Here is a 25,354-nt window from a genome sequence, read left to right as displayed (position 1 = left end):
AACGTAACATCACAACTTTGATTTATGAAGGCCAATGTGCCAAAAATCTCTGTTTATGGCCCCATCTTCCTGTGACGTCACTTTCAAGGAATTATACATATGTTCCCAGATCCCTCTGCTCTATTGCACTCCTCAATGCCCTGTGTAAATCCTACATTGGTTTATCCTCCCTGAGTGGCAAACTTCACACCTGTCTGCATAAAATTCCATCAGCTGTTTCTCAGCCCATTTTTCTAGCTTGTGCAGATCCTCCTGCAAGCTTTGTTACTTTCCTCGCTGTCCACTATGCCCCAATCTTGGTGGCATCCTCAAATTTTGCTGATCCGATTTATATTATCATCCGATCATCGACAGAGATGATGACAGCAAAGGCCGCAGCACTGGTCCCCTGTGGCACAACACTATTCATTGTCCTCCAGTCAGAAGCAACCATCTATTCCCACTCTCTTGCTTACTCCGCAAAGCCAAAGCTAATCCAATTTACTACCTCATCCTGAATGTCAAGCAAATAAACCTTCTTGACCAACCCCCTATGTGGAACCATGCCACAGGTTTTGCTAAAGTCCATGAAGACAACATCCACTTCTTGATGAAGGGTCTCAGCCTGAAATGTTGACCGTTTACTCTTTTCCATAGATGCTGCCTGGCCTGCTGAGTTCCTCCAGCATTTTGCTTGATGCTCTGAATTTCCAGCATCTGCAGATTTTTTCCTGTTTGTGATCACTTCCTTAATCTAACTTTCCTGGATTAGTTAGACATAACTTATCATGCACTAGGTTGACTATCTCTAATCAGTCCCTGTCCATCCAAATACTTATGAATCCAGTCCCTTAGAATACCTTCCAATAACTTACCCTCTACTGAGCTCAGGCTTACTGGTCTATAACTTCCCGGCTTTTTCTTACAGCCTTTCTCAAACAACAGAACAACATTCGCAATCCACCAATTCTCCAGCACATTACCCACGCTAAACACTTCTTAAATGCACTCAGAGCTCCTACAATTTCTGCATTAGCCTCCCACATAGCACAAAGAGATATCTGTTAAGCCCTGGGAATTCATCCACCCTAATTTGTCTCAAAATAGCAAGCACCTCCTGTCCTGTAATCTGAATATGGTCCTTGACCTAACTACTCTTTTGCCTTTGGAATTCTCTTTTACCTTATCTGCCAAGGCAACCTCACGTCCCCTTTTAGTCTTGATTTTTCTCTTAAGCACGCTCTTGCATTCCTTAAAAGACTATAGACCAAGGAGCAAAATTAGGCCATTCAGCTCATCAAATCTGCTTCACCTTTCCATCATGACTGATTTATTTCCCCTTTCAATCCCATTCTCCTGCCTTCTTCCTATAACCTTCGACATCCTGACTAATCAGGAACCTATCAACTTCCATTTTAAATATATCCAAGAACTTGGCCTCCACAGTCATCTGTGGCAATAAATTACACAGATTCACCATCTTCTGACTAAGTAAGTTCCTTATTTCTGTTCTAAATGGACACCACTCTATTTTGAGGCTGTCTACTCTGGTCCCAGACTCCCCCCACTATAGGAAACATGCTCTCCATATGCACTCTACCTAGGCTTTTCAATATTCGATAGGTTTCAATGAGATTCCCCGTCGTTCTTGTGAACTCTGGCAAGTACGGGTCCAGAGCCGAACTCCTCACATAATAACCCTTTCGTTCTGGAATTATTCTCGTGAACAACCTTTGGACCCTCTCCAATGCCAGCACATTTTTTTCTTAGGTAAGGGGCCCAAAACTGCTCACAATACTCCAACTGTCATTTGACCAATGCCATATAACATCTCAGCATTACATCCTTACACAAATATTCTAGTCCTCTCAAAATGCATGATAACATTGCATTTGCCTTCCTTACCACCGATCCAACCTGCATGTTAACCTTCAGAGAATCCTGCACAGCTCTTGTTACATGCACATGCAGTTCAACTGAGTGATTATGCAGAAAGTTTGAAGTTAACTCATCAGGGGTGATTGATAAGTTCATGACCTAAGGTAGAACGAGATAAGTTATTAACTTCAAACTTTCTGCCTAATCACTGAAAGAGTTGAACTGCATGTGCCTGTAACAAGAGCTGTATCAATCACCCCTGCTGTGGACACTTTCTGGAGGTTGAAGATTTGTATGCTCCACAACCGCTGGACTAAGTGTGGAAATGTAGGAGGGGACTATGTTGAAAAATAAACGTGCTAGGTTTTCTAAAACTGACTTTTTCTACCTTAGGTCACAAACTTATCAATCACCCCTTGAATGATGGGTAGCTAAGTACAGCTCCAATGCTATATTCAAGCTTGCAGACACTTAGGGTAGTGACGAATCAGCATACAAGAGGGAAATTGAAAATTTGTCCGAGTAGTGCTATAACAATCTCGCACTCAGTGCCAGCAACACTAAAGAGATGGTTATTGACTTCAAGGGAAGGAAACCAGAAGTTCATGAGCCAGACCTCAAAGGATCAGAGGTGGAGAGGGTAAGCAACTTTAAATTCCTTGGTGTTATTACTTCAGATGACCTGTCCTGCTCCCAGGATGCAAGTAAAGTTACAAAGAAGGCACCGCAGTGCCTCTACTTCCTTAGGAGTTTGCAGAGATTCTGCATGACATTTAAAATTTTTTTACAAATGTCTACAGCTGTGTGGTGGAGAGTATACTGACTGGTTGCATCACAGCCTGGTGTGGAAATATCAATGAACGGAAAATTCTACAAAAAGGAGTGGATATGCCAAGTCCATCACAGGTAACGTCCTCCCAACCATTGGGCATATCTGCATGAATCTGTCGTAGGAAAGCAGCATCCATCATCAGGGATGCCCAACACCCAGGACAAGCTCTCTTCTCACTACTGCCATCAGGAAGAAGATACACGAGTCTTAGGACTCACACCACCAGGTTCAGGACAGGAACTATCTGGCTTTTCAACCAAAGAGGATAACTTCACTTGCCCCATCATTGAAATGTTCCCACAACCAATGGACTCATTTTCAAGGTCTCTTCCTCTCATGTTCTCAACATTTATCATTTATTATTACTTCCTTTTTTTGTATTTGCACTCTGCCCAACCTGGGCATTCAGCCAGTCTTTCACTGATTCTGTTATGGTTATTATTCTATAGATTTATTGAATATGCCCACAAGAAAATAAATCTCAGTGTTGTATATATGTACTTTCATTATAAGTTTACTTTGAACTTTGGAAAGGTCTTGTTTAATATTTTCAATAGTTTTACTCCTAAACTTCCCCCTTGTTCTTAAGAAATGTCATTGAAATGAAACTTCAGTTCTCTTTTCCCATCCATTGATGCTCCCTGACCTGCCTTGTAATTCAAGTATTCTGTTTTATTTCCAGTAAGACCTTGTACCCAGGTCCAAGAATGAAACATAAACCAATGGTCATCCAAATTAGATGAAGGGTGTTGCCACTGACATCTAATGCTTTGGAAATTGTTTACCTATCATTGTTATCCATATTACTTTGAACAGTCTTACTTTGCACTTCAAAATTGAGCATTTTAAATTTGTACTGTCAAATTCAACAAGACTGAGAGTCCAAACTTTGAAAGGACAACCTTTCTTGGTTAAGCACAGTCATATGCTTTAAAATATATGATAGGTATCTAAAAAACTTGACACCATTGAAACAAACAAATTGAGCATTTTCCTTCACTGCCAACCCCATTACATTCTAAGAGTAGTACTGCTCTCATCTAATCATGCTGAGATATTTCAGATCTTCCAAATAACAGTTTGTCCTGTAGAAGACATAGCTAAAAGAATTCACCTGAGTCCAAGTTCATCTTCAATTATTTTATTAATAAATTACCTCCAAAAAAAAACACAGGCTGATACTGGCTGATGACAGTTCATCTTCCCCCCCTCTAATAATGTATTATTATGCAGTTTATAACTGCAACTCAGATGAAGTAGAATAAACTACATACTAGACTTAAGACAGAATTTTAGCACAAGTAATACCCATATCACACCAGCTACACCATTTACTAAAGCCACTGCCACACTTGCATAGAACATTCTGGGCCACCTCCAATTTGTGTCATCTCAGTCAGGACTCCAACAGTGGTAAAAGCAGAGTAGCAACCTGAATTATCTGCATCCTGGTCTTCACATTAAATACTCATTTCTCCTCCACCACCGTTCCTTGGTCTACAAATGGCACAAAAGCAATCTGCCATAGCATCTTCAGTTGCCCATATTAGACTGGTTACTGCTTGCTTTTGAGAAGAAGGATAATCTATTTGGATTTGATAATCAGAGTTTAGAATTAATTTGATCTGATTTTCCCTTGTTTGGGGAAGGGAGACAACATATCCAGATGTAATTCAATCACAGAGTTTTAAGAAATAAACTGGTACAATGATACAAACACTAATTGAGTAATCAAAAGCCAGTAACAGTTTGATGCAATTGACAAACACAAAATGAGACATAATTGAAAACAAATACAAAACATTTTCCTTCAAAATACTGTTAGCACTAGAATCAAACAAGACAGAAATTTATCCATCATTGACTTAAGACCATGAGAACCAAGGCTATCATTTGCGGAGAGATCAAATAGACTAAGCTTCCATTTTCAACTGATCAAGAAGGTGCCCTTCCATGTGCCAACACAAAAGGCATAGACAAGATAAGATCATTGGTTGTTGGAAAGTACAGCAAGCCGAGGTAGTTCAACAGCATCATGGTTTATATTACACTATATCATAGTGTAATATAAAGCACAACTTAGTACCCGGATGGAAAAGAGAAATCTTACTGTATTGGCTCCAATGTGTATTTACACAGTAAAAGTTATTTTTCAGAAACATGTCAAATTACTGAAATCCAGGATGCCCTCAAGAGTTTCCTTCACCACTCACCCCATTACATTCCAAAAATAGTATTGCTCTCATTGCTGTTATATTGAAATACTTTGGACTTGATCACCAATTATTATTTCAATGTGGTAGACATAGCTGAAAGAGTTCATCAGAGTAGAGTCACAAAAAGAATGACGTAGTTAAAGCAGAAAACTTCAGTGAAATATTGACTGATGAAGTATGGAACAAGTATCAATATCTTAAGGTGAATCAATAAGCAATAAGAAATAAAATGCACCAAAAACAAGGAGAATCAGCCTATGCTTTGGGAAAGCAAGCATAAAATTGAATCAAGGGAAAATTTTTTTCCAAAATACAATTAAGGGTAACAAAAGTGGGGAAAAATATATCATTCTTTCATAGGTTAATCATGAACATCATCTCTTCCCTCATTACCTTCCAGAATCAATATTAGCAAGGGACAAAGTAAATATAAAGTGAACACAAAATATTTTGCAATATCACACACACACAAACATCTGTAATAAAGATCAGTTTATTAAGGAGTAAGCAAGAAAAAGTCAGGAGATGCAATGAAGGTGACAGTTTTAACTAAGAGTTGCCAAAGAGGACATAACAGCAATGGAATTATTTGGAAATTATAGTAATTTAGATTGAGAAGAAATAAAATACTAAACAAATCAGACATACTCAATTATTTTGTCAAACAACAGACATTCAGGTCCAGGTGGATTTAACCCCCACATCTACTGGAGTGCAATTGTATTGCGTTTAAATTACTGGACTAACAAAACAAATCTGGATTAGTAATCAGAAATCAAGTAAAAATCTCACCTTGGCAGCAAAGGAAGTTATAAACAAACCCCCTGGTTTGCTCTTCTGACTCCTTTTGCATCACACTTTTGCATCCAATTGCAGGGTATTCGACATCTGCTCTTTTACCTCATCCCTTCCCAATACAGTGTACAATGACTCAAACAGTCCTTCAGGTGAAGCAGCAATTCACCTGTACTACATCTGAAATTTGGCGCTCAGGATTTGGTCTCCTCTCCACTCGAGCAACTAAATACAGATTGGGTGACCACTTTGCAGAGCAGTCCAGAAGACAATCCTGACCTTCCTGTTGCCTGTCATTTTAATTCACCATCCCACTCTATCTTGTTTGTAGCCTCCTACAATGTTACAGTAAGACCCAGTGCAAGCTCGAAAAACAGCATCTTAGCCTCCAGCTAAATTTAATATGCTCTGGAGGCGGGATGGAGATACATCTCTACCAAAGAAGGTGCAAGGCGCTCCTTCGCTCCATTAGCTTGCAGGTCACCCTTGGGCAAGGTGTAGGACCTGTTTAGCTCCCCAATCAGGACACATGAAGCCATGGGAGCAGGTCGTGGATGGTCAAAAGAGCAGCTGATGCATATCACAAGTCTCGGTTATGTAACCACTGGTAGCAGGCAGACAACCTCTGAAAGTGTATTGATAATGGCTGGGATCTCCCGTCTTGTAAAGGCACTAACCAGAAGGCAGTAATGGCAAACCACTTCTGTAGAAAAATTTGCCAAGAACAATCATGGTCATGGACAGAGAGCGCAGACTCGATGGGCTGACCTAATTCTGCTATGTCTTATAACAAACAGAAAATGCTGAAAACACTCAGCATCTGTGGAGAGAGTATGTCAAAGTTACCTAGAAAATTTGGAGTTGTAACTGTATAAATAGAAAAGGGAATAGTCAACAGAAAATGGCAATCAATGCTGGAACTGTAAGGTATTGTAGTTTACTGGAAGTCTGAAATAAGTGGGCACTAAAATCTTTATCGATTATTAACTTTTCTTTGTTGGACAGGTCATCACTAAGTTTTTAAAAACTGTTTCACCCTGACCTGCTGAGCACTTCCAGCTTTACTCCACAATTTTTTAGAATTACAAATTTTAATGAAGAGGAATGGTGGGGGGGGGGGGGGGGAAAGAAAGCCACATTTGCCTGTCCATCGACATCAAATCATTCAGGAGTTTCTTAAAGCCTAACAGCGAGCCAGTGAGCAAGATAAGTAACTCTGATGGAGAAAACACCTAGTGGAATTAGGGAAGATTACATGTAGAGATCAGACCAATGGTTATTTGTTTTCTCACTGACATAGATCACCCTTGACAAACGATTAATTTTGGCGCAGAGATGCACTAGGGAGCTTGTGTGGAGTAATCTAACTGGCGTAGATCACGCTGTCGAATGGCTTCCTTTCGCGTGTTAGATTCTAGGTGATTACGACAGAAAACTAAGATTGATAAAGAAATACTCTATCTGTATTCACAATATGGTTTCAAAAATTACTCTGTAACTCGTTCCTGCGCCAAATGAAACTAAATCTATGAACAGGGCGACAAAGTTTGGGGCTGCAGTAACGAGGAACTCGCAAGCACTCTCTAGCAACGCAGACGTGCAAGGCAACACTCCCCTAAAGCACTGCTGGCTACATCCACGCCAGACCCTGCTAGCCGCCGTCTCCTGGCATTCAATCTTTACCTCGTATTCGGCATTTTCCTGTCCGTCCTTTGCGCCGCTTTTCCCACTTTTCCCACTTTTAGATGGCTCCTAAGTGAAAGATGCAGAAATCAATCAGTCCGGGGAGCCGCGGAATCAGAAGGCCGAGTAGAGTCATTCCCTGGCTATCTCCGCGGTGACCGGCACTGCTACGTCCCCACCCTCCAGCAACCGCCGCGGACAAATCCCATCAAGCATGCTGCAGCCGCTCCGGCGACAGTCTGGCCAACGTCCAAACCCGAACGGGCCGAGGCCCATCAGCCCCTCGCGTCCCTCCCCCGGGTGGGCTGTGGGAAGAGGAAGGGGGGGGTCCAATCCGCCCGTCCCAACTCCTTCCCCGTCCGGTCCGAGCGGCAGGGAGACGCACTCCATTACGCCCCCAAGTGATGCCCATTAGGCCGGCAGGGCTCCTCACCTTCTCTTTCTTGTTTTTATTCGGCATTTCGAGGCCGGCCCGACTCGGACCGCCGCCAGCTTGCGCTCGATCGCGAGCCACCGCTTCCTGCTCGCGCGCGGCCGCTCACACCGTGCCACCGGGGCCGCGTGCTCATGCTTCCCTCCCACTGGCTGCTCGGCTGCACGTGACCACGCGCCCGGCACACGGCAACGCGGGCAGTTTGACTCGTGTTGGTCCGCTTTTCAACGTCAAGTTGCTGAAATTACCGAAAAACGTGCGTTTTAGTAGACAAAATAAATGAACAAACTTCCGGAGGCACAAATAAAACTGCAGATGCTGGAATCTGGGACCAATGTCTCCGGACTCCCTTCAGTCCCGATGAAGACTCTCGGTCTGTTCTAACACTCTTTTCCATGGATGCTGCTTGGCCTACTGAGTTCCTCCAGCATCTTCTGTGAGTTTCTATAGAATCTCTTCTGATTACAACAAATATTCTGTCCGAGGAACACACACAAAGTGCTGGAGGAACGCAGCAGGCCAGGCAACATCTAGGAAGAGTACAGTCGCCGTTAGATGGGCCAAAGGGCCTGCGTCTGTGCTGTACTCTTATGACTATAACGTTTCGGGCCGAGACGTTATAGAGTCGACTGTCGAAGGGTCTCGGCCCGAAACGTCGACTGTATTCTTTTCCTAGATGCTGCCTGGCCAGTTGAGTTCCCCCAGCGTTTTGTGTGTGTTCGTATTTCCAGCATGTACAGATTTTCTCCTGTTTGTGATTCTTTCCGAGGGACTCAGCGGATCGAACAGGGCTGAGCAGCACCTGTGTGTGGGGAGGAATTGTTGACGTTTTGGGTCGAAAGACCATTTTCTTTCTCTCCCATTCTCTCCTCCCGTCTCCGTCTCTCACTCACTCATTCTGTTCACCCCGCTCAGTTAATTGTCAGCCGAACAAATATCTGAAGAGGAGTATGCAGTCTGTGCCCCAAAGGACTGACATTTAGGGCCTTTATTTTCGTATTTGAATGGCCCACGTGTTGATTTATGGACGGTAGCTGTGAAAACCTGCACATGATTGAAACTTTAACGAGGCTATAAATTAAAATCTGTAACTTAAAATGCTGGCAACATCTGTAGAAAATTCAGTTTCTGGTCGAAAGCTTTATCAGAAGTGGGAAAGAGTGAAAGGAAAAATATTTGTTAGAAGTTGCAGAGAAGATGGTAAAGGAAGGAACAGAATAAAATGAATATCTGCGATGGAGTAACATCAGATTTCCGGGGAATTACAGTAAGTACTCAGTACGTTAAGCGGCAAATCTGGAAAATGAGACATTTGACATTTCAAATCTGGAACCTTTCATCAGACCTGGAATAAGTTGTCCTACAATCAAACGGGTTACAGGAGAGGCCGCACCGTCCATTATAATCTTTCAGACTCATTTTAAAATTCTGTAAATCAAAACGTGTTCAGATATATTTATTAGGCAACTTGATATTTCCTGGACCTTCAGTCCCCCCCCCCCCCCACCCTCCAGGTAACCCACTTTCCCTATCTGAATCAGAATTAGTAATTTTTCCCACCTCAATTTGTGATATTGGCTCTCTATTAGCACAGTTTGGCGAACCGGGCGTGCCTCATAAATTTCCAGCATCTGCAGATTTTCTCGTGTCCTCGTGTTATGCCTGTTTGTTTGCGCCAGCCATTGGCACTGTAACTGTCCAATTAACCGATATGACTGAATGACTTCTGTAATTTAACACCAAGGCATCGCGCTAATACAGATATTTCCTTTTAGGTTGATTGTCGGGCTACTAGTCTTGCGTAACTGTTGGAAGCTAAATGTGTCCAAGAGGCGTACCCTGCTCATTTTGTTTACAATTCTCTCTATTCAGCTAGTTGTAGACTCCTACGCGGGCGCGTGAAAAGCGGAAGTCAGAGTCGAGCTTGAAGATATTCCAGCGCACCGATCTTTCGCTCTGCTGCTGAACTCTTACAAGATAAGTATTGACGTGCTTCTGCATTTCATATTCGGGCCCTCCCTCAGCTTAATGTCAAGTGGCGGCTGAACAATTCATTTTTGAGTGAACAGCCAGGGAAGCGCTTACTGTGGAGAAAAGAGAAGGCATGTTTTAATTATTTTTGCTATCGTTTAAAGTGTATTTATTTAAAAAATTCTTAATACATATTTGAATAGTTTTAACTACCTCTGACAATCATATAGAATTCAAAGACATGTATCATCTGATAAGATTTCCTTTTTTTTGGTCATTTATTTTTTAATAGAAGTTCATCAAACACACATTTCCATAAGATGTATTTCAGACATTGTACATATACATCATATAATCATATATATCACAAATCTCCACAAAGTATTTATCTGAGGTATACACTTATAGAAAAGAGTGGAAAGAAAAAACAAGCAAAAGGAAAGAACTATATACAAGTAGGGAGTGATTTTTTTTACAACAGATTTATTGATTTGTGAGAATAAAATCAGGCCTATGAGGTATTATGTAGTTAAACCATTTTTCCCAGTATGAATCAAATTGTTCCAGTTTATGGTTAACAGATGCTGTTATCTTCTCCATTTTGTAAATGTCCATTGTAATTTCCATCCATGTATTTAAAGTTGGGCTCTTCTATGATAACCATTTCCTATTAAGAGTCTTTTTACCAGCCACCAACAGTATATTCATTAAATATTTATCTTTTTTCAACCATTCTTGAGGTATATATCCAAAATATATGGTCTTACTCTCTAAGGGTATTTCACATTTAAAGATGTCTTGTAGGGCATTGTGTATCCCCCTCCAATAGTTTTTGATAACAAGGCAGTCCCAAAAAATATGATAATGATTTGATTTCTCCAGCAAACAGGGAGGTTACTATCATAATGGGATTTCTGAGAGGGTGTAATAAAATATCTTATCAAGTTTTTCCATCCAAACTTCCTCCATTTCTGTGAATTGGTACTCTTCCATTGATATCTCCATATTTTTGTCCATTCTTCGTCAGATATAATTATCCCTCCTTCCTTCTCCCATTTTGTTTTAATGTATGAAGTCAAATGTGTTTTTAAGATTTGACAACCCCTTATACATGCTTGAAATGATTCTACTACCATTATCTGAATTATATGCTTTTCTAAAGAGCTCTATCAAGCATGTATTTGCCTTGGTTACATTTTTAAACATCTTATTAACATATTATTGCATCTGTAAATACCGATTAAAAATCTTGTTTTTCTAATAAGTGTTTCTCTTTAAGCATTTCAAAACTGAACAGTGTTCCTTCTTTCATTATGTTGCAAAGAACTGTTATTCCTTTAGCGGTCCAGTCCTTAAATCTAGCATCCAGTTTATTTGGCGTAAAATCCGAGTTATATGCACACCATTTAAGAATTGCAATATCTTCCTCTAGATTATATTCTTTTATAGTGGTTTTCCATATTTTAAGAGTCAATTTCACCCATGGGTTATCAATAGTATTTATGTACTTTTGCAGGTTGTTATCAGCCAAAATTGCTTGTATGGGGATGGGAGGTACCTGCTCCTCAATGTTTTTCCATTGAGCGTCATATGATGGGTTGCACCAACATATCACAGCTCTCAACTGTGCTGCAAAATAATAATCTCTAAGAGAAGGTAGGCCACATCCCCCCTTTTACTTTGCTAATTGCAAAGTTTTGAGACGAACTCTAGGCCTTTTATCCTGCCAAATATACCTTGATCGCATCTTGTTCCATTCATTGAATTGATTTTGATTAATCTCTATTGGTAGGGTCTGAAAGAGATATAACAGCCTGGGCAGTATATTCATTTTAATAGACTCAATCCTTGAATTGAGACTGAAAAAAGGAATCGGGCTCCATCTTGCCACATCTTAATTTTTTTTATATATAGAGGCTGATAATTACATTCTGATAATTTTGCCAAATCTTTTGGCATAATGATGCCCAAATATTTGAAAGACTCTGTGTGCCATGCCCAGGGGTATCGACTTTCAATTTCTCTTGGTGGGCTATAGTAATATGAAAGTAATTGGGTTTTATCTATGTTGATCTTGTATCCTGATAATTGACCATATTGTTCAAAGGATTGCATCAAATTAGGTAAAGAGTATGTTGGTTGCCTTAGATAGATCAAAATGTCATCTGCATAACAAGCCAATTTTTGCTCTGTCCCTTTAACAGTAATTCCCCTGATATCTTCATTTTGTCTGATGTATTGAGCTAATGGTTCCAGATATAGCGCGAAGAATAGTGGTGACCATGCACAACCCTGTCTCATGCCCCTTTCTAGGGTAAGACTATTTGATAAATATCCATTGATTTTAATCCTAGCAGTAGGATTGTCATATAGTGTCTGTATAGTTTTAATAATCGTGTCTTGGAAACCAAATCTATGTAAAACTCTGTAAGGAAAATTCCAATTAACCGAATCAAATGCTTTTTCAGCATCCACGCTTATCACTATTGCTTCGATTTTATTCTTTTGTATATGACCAATAATGTGAAGTGCCCTTCGTAAATTGTCTTGAGTCTGGTGTTGTCGTATAAAACCTGTCTGATCATTACTTATCAGTATGGGTAGAAACTCCTCTAATCGTTTGGCCATGATGGAGGTAAATAACCTATAATCTACATTAAGAGCGGATATTGGTCTAAATGACCCGCATTCCATTTTATCCTTGCCTTCTTTCGGTATATCTGAGATTATCGCTTCCTTCCAACTGGGTGGCATTTGTGCCTTTTTTAGAGCCCAGTTCAGTATGGGGAGTAAAACAGGAATTAACTCATTTTTAAATTCTTTGTACCACTCTGCTGTATACCCATCTGATCCCGGTGACTTGCTTAATTTCAGCCTACTAATTGCAGCTTCTAATTCAACTTCAGTTATGTCAGCAGTCATCATTCTATTTTGTTCTTCGCTTAATAGGCAATAGACAACAGGTGCAGAAGTAGACCATTCGGCCCCTCGAGTCTGCACCGCCATTCTGAGATCATGGCTGATCTTACACTATCAATACCCAGTCCCTGCCTTGTCCCCATATCCCTTGATTCCCCTATCCATCAGATATCTATCTAGCTCCTTCTTGAAAGCATCCAGAGAATTGGCCTCCACCGTCTTCCGAGGCAGTGCATTCCACACCTCCACAACTCTCTGGGAGAAGAAGCTCTTCCTCAACTCTGTTTTAAATAACTGACCTCTTATTCTCAATCCATGCCCTCTGGTACTGGACTCTCCCAACATCTGGAACATATTTCCTGCCTCAATCCTATCAAATCCTTTAATTATCTTAAACGTTTCAATCAGATCCCCTCTCAATCTCCTCAATTCCAGCGTGTACAAGCCCAATCTCTCCAATCTCTCTGCGTAAGACAGCCCTGCCATCCCAGGAATCAACCTAGTGAATCTACGCTGCACTTCCTCAATTGCCAGAATGTCCTTCCTTAAACCTGGAGACCAAAACTGTACACAATATTCCAGGTGTGGTCTCACCAGTGCCCTGTACAAATGCAAAAGAACATCTTTGCTCTTGTATTCAATTCCCCTTGTAACAAAGGCCAACATTCCATTTGCCCTCTTCACTGCCTGTTGCACTTGCACTTGCTCATTCACCTTCATTGACTGGTGAACTAGGACTCCTAGGTCTCTTTGCATTTCTCCCTTACCTAACTCGACACCGTTCAGACAATACTCTGCCCTCTTGTTCCAGCTTCCAAAGTGGATAACTTCACATTTATTCACATTGAATGACATCTGCCAAGTATCTGCCCACTCACCCAGCCTATCCAAGTCTCCCTGTATTCTCCTAACGTCCTCTTCGCAAGTCACACTGCCACCCAGTTTAGTATCGTCAGCAAACTTGCTGATATAGTTTTCAATGCCCTCATCTAAATCGTTGACATAAATCGTAAAGAGCTGTGGTCCCAATACAGAGCCCTGTGGTACCCCACTAGTCACCTCCAGCCAGTCCGAGAAACACCCATTCACTGCTACCCTTTGCTTTCTATCTGCCAACCAGTTTTCTATCCATGTTGAAACCCTGCCCCCAATGCCATGAGCTCTGATTTTACTCACCAATCTCCTATGTGGCACCTTATCGAATGCCTTCTGAAAATCTAGGTACACAACATCCACTGGCTTACCCTCGTCTAACATCCTTGTTACACCCTCAAAAAACTTCAACAGATTAGTCAAGCATGATTTGCCCTTGGTAAATCCATGCTGGCTCGGCCTAATCCTATTACTGCCATCAAGATGTGCCACTATTTCGTCCTTAATAATGGACTCAAGCATCTTCCCCACGACTGACGTTAGGCTAACAGGGCGATAGTTCTCCATTTTCTCCTTCCCTCCCTTCTTGAAAAGTGGGATAACATTAGCCACTCTCCAATCTTCAGGAACTGATCCTGAATCTAAGGAACATTGGAAAATGATTACCAATGCATCCGCAATTTCCTGAGCCACCTCTTTTAGAAGTGGGTAACTCTAGAGAATTCAAGAAGGTGTCAATTTGGGTTATGCTTCCCCCTGGAACTTTGGACTATAGAGTTTTGTAAAACACTTCAAAAGCTTCTTGAATTTCACTTAGCTTAGTTTTTATCATTTTCGTTCTTGGGTCCCTAATTCTATGAATTCTATTTTCTGCTATTTTTTTTTACAGTTTCCACGCCAGTATTTTCATAGATTTTGATCCACTTTCATAATGTCTCTGTTTCAGAAACATTAAGTTTTACCTGATTTCTTGCGTAGCCAAATTATTTATTTCATTCCTAATTCTTTTAATTTCTCCTAATATATCCTGTGCCAAATTCAATTTGTGTTTTTTCTCTAGTTCCTTCAGTCTATTTTGTAATTACTCTTTTGTTTTATTCCTTATTTTTTTCTTATATGAAGATATCACTATAATTTTCCCTCTTAAGACTGCCTTCAGAGTATCCCATAAAATGGGCGGTGAAACCTCTCCATTATCATTAAATTCTAAGTAGAGACCAATTTCTTTTTAAATTTGTTCCTTAAAGTACGGATCATTGAGTAGACTTGAATTTAGTTTCCAAATAGTATTTTTTGGTTGTAGGTTAAAATCAACATATAAATATATAGTGCATGGTCACTTACATCTATTGTCCCAATTCCACAGGTGTTTATTTTGTCTTTGTCTTTTCCAAATGTTATGAAATAGTCTGTTCTTGTATATACAGAATGTGGAGCAGAATAATGAGTGTAATCCCTTTTGTCATGGAAAAGGTCCCTCCATATATCAATTAAACCAACATCCTCAAAAAATGTATTAACTTTCTTATGTAAAGATTTTGTTTCATAGGTTTTTCTATTGGAAGAGTCTAAGCTTGGTTGTAATTGTAAATTTAAGTCTCCCCCACATATCAGGAGACCTTCTGTTTCCATTACCATAATATTATTAATTTTCTGAAAGAAACCAATATCACTTCCTGGGGGTGCGTATATATTCAATAGAGTAACTGAATTGCTGTCTATATTCCCCCTTACCGGAATATATTTGCCTTCTTTATCTCCCATTTCGAATATTTTTTTCAAAATTTAGCTTACTTGAGATAAGAATAGCAACTCCTCTCCTATATCCTGATTTATATAAGGAGAAAAACAGATTAGTGAAGCCCATTCTCTAGTTTTTTATGCTCATTATCATTTAAAGGAGTTTTCTGTAAATATACTACATGGGCTTGATCTTTTTTCATTTTGGATAAAATTCTGTAGTCGCCTCTTCCACTCTCTGGTACAACTGCGTCCCGTTGTCATAAAACACTTGAAGTTTAGCAGATTACGGAGTTTGAAATCTAATCTTATTTTGCTTTAGTACTCGCTTTAGTTTGGAGTATTCTTTGTGTTTCTGGAGGACCGCGGGGGGGGGATAATCTTGGTCGAAATATATTAATTTATCCTCTAAAAACACTCTCTTCTTACCCTAGGCCCTTCGTAGAATCTCCGCCTTGGTGCTGTACCGAAGGAATTTAATTATAATAGGGCATGGCTTTCTATCCCCGGTAGGTTTTGGAATGAGCACGTGGTGCGTTCTCTTGATTTCCAGCTTCATAGCTGGGGGAAGATCCAGCGCATCCCACAGTAACTTTCCGACAAACTCCATCATAGACGGGCCCTCTGCTCCTTCGGGAACGTTGTAGATTCTGATATTTTTCCGTTGTGATCTTCCCTCCAGATCAAGCAGTGTACCTTCTTGGTGATGTATGATTTTTAATGTCTTGCTCAGTATCTGTTCCACGTTTTGAACGCGATCTTCAACCTTCTCAATGCGAGTATCTGCCACCGCTATTTTTTGATTAATGCTGACGAGCTCTGCCTTAATATCATGGAGTTGCTGCTTTATATCTTTCTGGACCTCCATTATTTCTTTCAGGATTTTGAACGTATTTGCCGCATTGTCCGAATGAGGTCCAGCGCCCGCCTCGCTCGCACGCAGTCGGGTCGGAGAGCCGCTTGCTGCACTCCTCTCGGACACAGGCTCTGCAGTGTCACTTTTTTTACTTCCATTTCTTCCCATACTTGCCCCTCTTTTTAGTTCAAATATTTTTTGAAAAATATTTTATTTGATGGGTTAATGGGGCTTAATATGCATTTTTCCGGACGAGCTAGTTCTTAAGCTGCCATTCTTGATGATGACGTCACCAGAAACCCCATCTGATAAGATTTCCAATACCATTAATTGAGAATTTGTTGCTTTCAGTAAAGGGTATTTGCTTTAGTAAGCAGCATCGCTAAGGGCCCTGGAGAACATAGTCCTGGTGTTTAAGATGCCACTGCTTGAGGGAGATGCAACACAGTGGTTCAATGTGAAGAAAATGGGGCTCTCTAAGTAGACCAGTTAAAATGGCAGACAGTGATCATGATGGATAAGCGTAAGGCAAAAGTTAAATGTGCTTCCTCCTTGGTACAGTATATGCTAAAATACAATGGAAATCTATAAGACACAGTGCTGTTAGCTCGGAGAGGGATTGTTTTGAGAAAGTACAGGAGAACCAGTCCACAGCAATGTTTTGAGAAAGTTACAGGAATACAAGTTTATAGCCATAACAGTGGAAGATGGTGAAAAACATGTTTTTCTCGAGAAGGGAATGTCATTATGCGGGCACAGTTACCAAATGCACGGAAAACTATCAGTATAAAGGATTTTGAGGGTATAAAAAGGGGCACTTCTTTTTTTGATGTAAGAGGAGAAGAGTGTTGTCCTAAGCTAGGTCACGGCTGCTGACTACTGCTAAGGAACAGAACGTGGAGAGAGTCGACATTGTTGAGTCCGACAGACTTAAGGAGAGAGGAGAGGCTGCGTGTAAGCATTCCAGATCAGCTCAATTAGAGCATGATAAATATTATTTTGATTTATGTACTGCTATTACTTACTGCTGGAGAAATTTGTTTTTACTTTTGCATTGCATTTGTTCTAGTTCTAATAAAGTGTTTTCTTGTGGCCTTGAACATGAGTGTTCAATCATGGAAAACCCTGAACATCCTCTGCACAGCACCATCCAGAGACAGAGAAGCAGCTTCAGCGGCAGGTTGCTGTCAATGCAATGCTCCTCAGACAGGATGAAGAGATCATTACTCCCCAACGCCATTCGGCTCTACAATTCAACCACCGGGGCAAGACATGTTAAAGTGCCGGGGTTAGGACTGAGCTTAAGTTACCACTCAATGCACTTTAGTAACTATTTAAGAACTTTTTAAAAGCTATTTATTAAAGCTTTTTGGGAGGGTGATTTTAGATGCATATCATATTTATATTGAGTTAAATACTTATGTAATTAGTTTTGCTACAATAAGTGTATGGGGCACTGGAAAAATGTTGAATTTCCCCTTGGGGATGAATAAAGTATCTATCTATCTATGAGTGTCTTCTCCTTTGTTTGCCAATACAAATGCGAATACTCTGAACTGAACCAGGAAAGAACTCATAACAAATTTTAAAATAGTTTTCCTTTACAAAAAGTCAGTGGACTTGTGAGATATGAGTAGGATCAACTACTTGCCCCATGAATAGACATGTTCTTGTGTGAGAATGATGACCCAAGGAAGGATACAGAGAAATGTAGCCCAGTGGAAGGAGAGAAAGATAATATTGTTGCTGGTGGTGAGGCATTAGTGAGTTCACTAATGCTGGGAGTTATATATGTGATTTCAGATGAGGGTACATTCTAATCCCACTTATTGAGAGATGAGATTTTTATGAATGACGACTAGAGGAAGCAGTTGGTAAGTACTTGGTCAAAGCTGAAAATGTGTGGGGGGAAAAGGGAATTTTCTAATTGGTTTAGATTGGATGTTAAAGAGTCACTTAGTGAAAACCAAAAAGACTTATGCTGATTACTCATCTGAAGACTTGCAAATAATTTGGGGGGCATCCACTGTATCCAGTGCTCCGAATGCAGTCTCCTCTGCATTGTGAGACCCAATGTAGATTGGAGGACAGCTTTGTTGAGCATCTTTGCTCCATCCTCAACAAGTAGGATTTCCTAGTGGTCAATCATTTTAATTCTGCTCCCCATTCCATATTGGTCCACAAAGCCACTCTTATGTTGGAGGAGAAACACCTCATATTCCTTCTGGGTAGCCTCCAACATGATGGTATGAACATTAATTTGTCTAACTTCTGGTAATTTCCCCCTTCACCCTTCCCTGTTCTTCATATCCCCATTATGGCCTCTCTCTTACCTCTTCTCTCACCTGCCTATCACCTCCCCTGGTGCCCCTCCTTCTTCCCTTTCTCCATTGGTCCATTCTCCTTTTCTATCAGCTTGCTTCTTCTTCAGCCCTTTTACCTTTTCCACCCATCAATTCCCAGCTTCTCACCATCCCCTTCCCCCAACTACCTGGTTTCACTTATCACCTTCTAGTTTATACTCCTGTTCCTCCCTCCTTAATCTGGTTTCTTCCCCCTTCATTTTCAGTCCTGGTGGAGGGTCTCGGCCTGAAAAGTTAACTGCTTATTCCTTTCCATGGATACTGCCTTACCTTCTGAGTTTCTCCAGCATTTTTGTCCGTGCTACTTGTGTTGATCAAATCTGTACTAAAAGCATAAAATATTGGAAACACTCCGCAGGGCATGCATTATTTGCACTAAGAGAAATGGTTAACATTTTGGGTCTGTGATCCTTCATCAGAAAGCCAAAATCACATTTATGTAGACCAGAAGACAAGAAGGTTCAAGTCTACCTGTCTGAAAGACTTGAATGAACAGTCTAAGGATTGTGCAGAATGGTTTCCAATATGAAAGTGGGTTCAAAAATGAGAAGAAATTTCACTCAGGGTGCATTTCCAAAGAGCTACATTTCCAAAGGGATAAAAGTCCACGTAAATAAATTGTTGACGTCTTAAGAGTCAAGCCATTTGGATGCTTAGGTAAACCAGTGTGTTGCATGAAGTGGCCAATTAAAGGTGGCCTGATGCTGTAATTGTCGCAGGGTAAAGGATATTACTCATAGGAGAAAATCTCTAAAGAAAAATACAGTCAATAAATGCTCCTGCTTGCCCCTTTCATAAGGAGGTAAGAGTAGGAATTGTTCTGCTCTGGTATTGCGGATACAGAAAAATTAGGTTACAAGGAAGTGTTGGTGGGAAAGATGAGCAAGGAGGGTGATTACCGTAAGAGGACAAAACATTTAAAAGCCATCTCATTGAGGAAGTGACCAGAAGTGTGTACATTAATTCTGCAATGTCGGATGGAATAGAGTGTTGGGAAGTGTATGGTCATGCATTTTGGTAGAAGAAATGAAAGGGTAGGCTATTTTCTAAATGAAGAGAAAATACAAAAATAGAGGTGCAAAGGGACTTGGGAGTCCTCATGCATGATTCCGTAAAGGTTAATTTGCAGGTTGAGTCTGTAGTGAGAAAGGCAAATGCAATGTTAGTATTCATTTCAAGAGGCCTAGAGTATAAAAGCAAGGATGCAATGTTGAGACTTTATAAAGCACTGGTGAGGCCTCACTTGGAGTATTGTGAGCGGGTCTGGGCACCTTATCTTAGAAAGGATAAGGTGGAGAGGGTTCAAAGGAGGTTCACAAAAATGATTCCAGGATTGAATGGCTTGACATATAAGAGTGTTTGATGGCTCTGGGCCTGTTTTCATTATAATTCAGAAGAATGAGAAGTGACCTCATTGAAACCTATCGAATGGTGAAAGGCCTTGACAGAAAATGTGGAGAGGACATTTCCTATAGTGGGAGAGTCTAAGATCGGTGGACACAGACTCAGAATAGAGGGACATCCTTTTAGAATTGAAATGAGGAATTTCTTTAGCAGAGAGTGGTGAATCTGCAGAATTCATTGCCACTGGCAGCTGTGGAAGTCAATTCTTTATGTATATTCAAGGCAAAAGTTGATATAGCTTCTTGATGAGTCAGGGCTTGAAAGGATATTGGGGAAGGCAGGAGACTGGGCTGGAAAATGGATTGGAGAGGAAAAATGGATCAGCCATGATAAAATAGCACAGCAGACTTGATGGGCTAAGTGGCCTAATTCTGTTCCTATATCTTATGATATTATGGTCTAAAGTCAATCTGTTAGCTGGAATGATATACCTTTAAAATATATCTACCATTTTCCATTCTTCTCCTCCTCCAATCAAATTTGGGTTGCTAATGGAGATAGATAGGCCCAGTTGTCTTTTGTAATTCTGAGTATACCAAGTGATCATGGGTATACATTGCATTGAATCATGGTTTGAAAGATTATGTTTTTGACAGGATCATAGCATTGGACAGGGAAGAGGTCCAGAGGCCACATATGCTTTGAGGTACCTCGGCTCTGCCCAAATTGCCTGCTGGTCAGGATTAAGAAGTTATGTAGCCAATTTCTGCTTCTGTTTCTTAACATTCTTGCATTCTTAAAATATCAAGTCAAGTCCAAGTTTATTGTCCTCTGACAATATATAACCAAATGAAACAACTTTCTTCTGGACCATAGTGCATCCACAATACATATATCACAGATACCATATAAAACAAAATATAACCACAAATAAGTTAATAAAATATTATTCAGAGAGCATGTGAAGTGTGCAGCACAGGTTAAAAGTAGAGTAAACAGCATGCTGTCATAGTAATGAGACCTTGGTGATGGTAGGGTATTCATTAGTCTCTCAGCCTTGGGGAAGAAACTGTGACCCAGTCTGGCAGTTCTAGCCTTGATGCTCCTGTACCTCCTGCTTGACAGTCATAGGTCAAAGAGATCATAGGATGGGTGGTAGGGATTCTCGACTGTGCTTCAGGTCCTTTACATACAACGCTCCTGGTAAATGTTACAAAAGAGGGGGTATGGAGACTGGTGATCCAGAAGAATGAGAGGAGATCTTATAGAAAAATATAAAAACATGAAAGGGAAATATAAGATAGAGGTGGGAAAGTTGTTTCCACTGGTAGGTGAGACTTGAACTAGGGGACATAGCCTCAAGATTTGGGGGACCAGATTTAGGATGTTGATGAGGAAGAACTGCTTTTCCCAGAGAATGGTGAATCTGTGCAATTCTCTGCCCAATGAAGCAGTGGAGGCTACCTCAGTAAATATATTTAAGACAAGGTTGGATAGATTTTTGTATAGTAGGGGAATTAAGGGTTATGAAGAAAAGTTCCGTGGAGATGAGTCCATGGCCAGATTGAATGACGAAGCAGGTTCGATGGGCCAGATGGCCTACTCCTCCTCCTATTTCTTATGTTCTCATCCTCTCACTGGTTTTTACTATCCCCTGTAAGGTGTTTTGGTCTGATGCCTTACAGCTTCCATTCCCCACAATCTTATGGACAGACAGGTCAGTCTCAATGGTGTTCTTGTAGAGAGTTGTTAGAATGGGGCTGGGGAGCCTTGCATACTTCAATCTCATCAGAAAGTGGAGATGCTGCTGCTCCTTCTTGACTAATGAGTAGTGGTTGTGGGTCTAGGTTAGATCATCTGTAATGTGCAAGGAACTTTGTGCTCTTCATTCTCTCTACGGCAAAGCCATAGACGTACAATGGAGAGTGATCAACCTGAACCTTCCTGGTCCACAATCATCTCTTTTGTCCATGTTGAGACTCAGATTGTTGTTCTCACACCATTTGATAAGCCTCTCTACCTCCTCTGTATGTCTATTCATCATTGGTACCGATGAGGACTTTACAAAACAGAAATCATTTATATTTTGCTGTTTGGCAAAAGTACAATGTTTAGTAATTGGGTATTTGAAAATAAAGCATGTATAGGGCCTGCATACATTTGCAAGGAGCTTTGTTAAGTAAAATTTGACAACAATTCATATAAGGAGATATTGGCTGGATTTCTGTAGACTTTGATGCAAGGTTCCCGTATGTTGACAAAGATTGCTAGCCAAAGTACTTTATGTTGGATACAGAGGGCTTTCTGACCCCTGAGCAGAATTGTGAACTGCTCTCATCCTTGCTCTGCCTGTCTTGATGTAGTTTTTAACAATAATTTTCAGCAGTTGTTAACTTCACTATAATAGCTTTGTTAACATCAGTCAGCACTGATACCCTCAACAGGCGATAGTATCTTCTGAAATTGTATTCCTTTAATATGTGCCAATGCACTGATCAAAATGATTGACAAGATTGACAATGTGCTGCAAAAACCCAAATCATAAAAAAGTTATAGATAACTTTAAAAATATTTTCTAATCTTCAAATGCATTTTGCCAACAAAAGGTTCTGCTGCATTTAAAATAAAACAGAAAATGTTGGAAACATTGCAGGTCAAGCAGCATTTTTGCAATGAAAATAAAAGTTAATATGTTATGATTTCTGATTTCTATTATCTTTTTTTTTGCCTTTCATTTGCTGCTCCTGTGGTTACAACATAAATGCTGAAAGGTGGTATCTAGAGTTATCTTGTAAAAAAAATGGTTTCTTTAAATTTGATATCATTTACCTTTTGACACTCCAAGGTTTTTATACCAATAAGGTCAGGAACGTGATGGAATGCTCTCTACTTGCCTGGATGAGTATAGCTCTGACAAAGTTGCAAGGGAGCTGGCATCATGGCATAAGGGAAGGTAACATTTAATATGTGTGCCAGCGTGTAGGTTAGTAAATGTATTTAGACCTGGGTCACATAAACAAGAGAAATTTGATAGATGTAGGGTTGGTATAGGATCAGAAGAGAGAACAGATGTAGAATAGGATCAAGTCTATGGGATGGAGTACTGTATGAAGATTAGATTTAGCTTAGCGGTAATGTTACTCTGACACTCAAATGATTGAGCAGTGACCTAATAAAGGTCTTTCGGATTATCAAGGGTTACTTAGGTAAGTCATTTTTTATTGGCTGATCAGAAAGTAACGAGAGGGCACACACTTAAAGATGATTATGAAGGAATTAGAGAGGTTAGACAGGTTATGAGGTTATCTGCCACAAACTGCTGTTGAATTAACATTTATTGGATAGATGTTGTAATCCTCATTTGTGATGAGGTATCTTGTCTGCCATGAAAAAAAAAGCATTAGAAATTATGGGTTGAATGCCCTTTCTGTTCTGTTTGTCATTGTAGAGGGTGAGCAGACTTTCTAAGAAATTAGTGTTAAAAGAATGAATATTAGCACAGTTGATGAGGCTAAATGACTTGGGATAAAAAAGTATTGCCAAAAGAACTGTACACAGTCTTTTACTGTGTTTTAAAGTTCTGTGACCGCAAAAAGAAAATCCATCATTATTTACCTGGAACTGAAGTTTGAGAGATCAATGGACAATTCACCAGATCAATTTTCTTCCCAGAAGTAGCACTTCACTTTTTTTACATGGAGTCTAGAAAACGTGGATACGTGGAAAAAGCTGTATAGTTCTCAGTAAGTTATTTAAAAGACAGATAAAGTTAAATGAGTTAAACTGAAAATTCTCATGTACGTAAATAGGTTGGGCATATGTTTTTCTGCACAAGCACTGCCATATAGTGGGTAGATTATGTATTGCATTGACTGACCACTATTGTTGAACATGTGTATTCATCATTGGTAAAATAAACCTAATCTTTTTCTGATTAATTAAATCTAGTGATTACATTCAATTTATTATTGCATTATTTAGATAATAGGTGTACACGATATTATTCTAGCATATATAAATATGGCTATACTTAGAAAAAGGTCAATTACCATACTCAGTTTACAAGATATATAAGAAATACAGGTCAGAGGTTAACTAACATATAGAATGTTAACCTTGATGAGAAAAATATTTTAAAAATTAAATGAACAGATGCAGAAGCAATGCACAGAGATGATCTTGCACTAAAATAAAAAGAAAAATAAAAGAAGGAAGTTATTAAGTAAAGTGAGATTGAAAGTCCTGAATATCAAAAGAAGAGGAAAGAATTAAGGACTTGGTGCAATCTACTGTTTTGAAGTCACAGGAAGAAATAACCTACAAATAATAAAGTTATGGATGACTTATAGAAGATGGAGGGAAGAGAAAGAATGCACAATTAGAATGTTGAAGGAACAAGAAAATTTATTTCAAGAGTGTACTGACTAATGCATTACGAATAAAGTAGAACATAACAAGACTTTGATGGGGAGAGGACATTTTGACTCTACAGGAATACCAAGCTTTCTTATATCCTGAAAATATATTTATGCAAGAGAGCTCTTAAACCTTTTCTATAAGGAATACTGCTGCCTTGCACTAATGAGCTTGAATCATCAGAGAATCATAGAGACTTATCAGTACAGACGGAACTGCTGTCAGATCCAATCTCACCTATCTCCTCTCAAATGGTAACAGTTAAGTTACAATCCTTCAAGTGCATGTTCATTTATTTCTTAAATTTGTATATCTACCTTCCTTTCAGCCAGTGATTTCCATATCTCTTCAATCGTCTGAATGCAAAAAATTATACTCATCTCCCTTAATCCTTCCATCAATTATATTAAAACTTTCACCTCAATTAATGACCTCTCATCTAAAAGGAATAGGTTCTTCATGTTCCTTCAAGCAAGATACATAATTTTGTACATCTCAATTTAACCTATATTCGACAATCTGATCCAAAAGAAATACACCCAGCTTAATTTCTCATAAGTAACATTCATCAGTCTTGGCAGCATGCATGCAAGTCTCTTCTATGCCTTTCTTGAACAACTATTATAATGAAGTGGTTTGAAATGTATGCACTTTCCATTTCTGGCCTAAATAGATTTTTAACATAATTCTATCACAACTCCACTGTTTCAGCAATGTTCCTCGCTATCAGTCTCATTGCTAATTTTTATTTCGAGATACAGCATGGTAACAGGTCCTTCCGGCCCAATGAACCCTCACTGCTCATTTACACCTGTGTGACCACTTAAACTTACTAATCTGTACAGCTTTGGAATGTGGGAGGAAATCAGAGCAACTGGAGGAAACTCATGTGGTCATGGGCAGAACAAACTCCTTACAGTTGGCAGCAGGAATTAAACCTGGTTCACTGGAGCTGTAACAGCGTTATGCTAACCTCTATGTTGCAGTGCTACCATTATTTTCGGGGAGGTTACCTACAGGCTCCAAAAAGTGTTTAATATCTTGGTCTTTATGTGC

General features: G+C 39.8%; 1 protein-coding gene across 2 annotated transcripts in view; it reads right to left on the bottom strand.

The window, feature by feature from the left end:
* The window catches only part of ppp2r5ca (protein phosphatase 2, regulatory subunit B', gamma a), a 134,493-nt gene extending 126,540 nt beyond the window's left edge, over positions 1-7,953 (bottom strand). For both annotated transcript variants that reach the window (XM_059959218.1, XM_059959223.1), the window contains exons 1-2: positions 7,817-7,953; positions 7,384-7,452 (exon numbers count right to left, since the gene is read on the bottom strand). In XM_059959218.1, the coding sequence (XP_059815201.1) occupies positions 7,384-7,452; positions 7,817-7,843 (96 nt within the window). In that variant the 5' untranslated portion in view covers positions 7,844-7,953. The remainder of the gene's footprint in view (positions 1-7,383; positions 7,453-7,816) is intronic.
* Between the last annotated feature and the right edge of the window lie 17,401 nt (positions 7,954-25,354).

The sequence above is a fragment of the Hypanus sabinus genome, chromosome 2 (genome assembly GCF_030144855.1).
Source record: "Hypanus sabinus isolate sHypSab1 chromosome 2, sHypSab1.hap1, whole genome shotgun sequence".
Lineage (NCBI taxonomy): Eukaryota > Metazoa > Chordata > Chondrichthyes > Myliobatiformes > Dasyatidae > Hypanus > Hypanus sabinus.
Note: the sequence above shows the minus strand (reverse complement) of the source record. Positions and strands in the feature narration are given on the sequence as shown.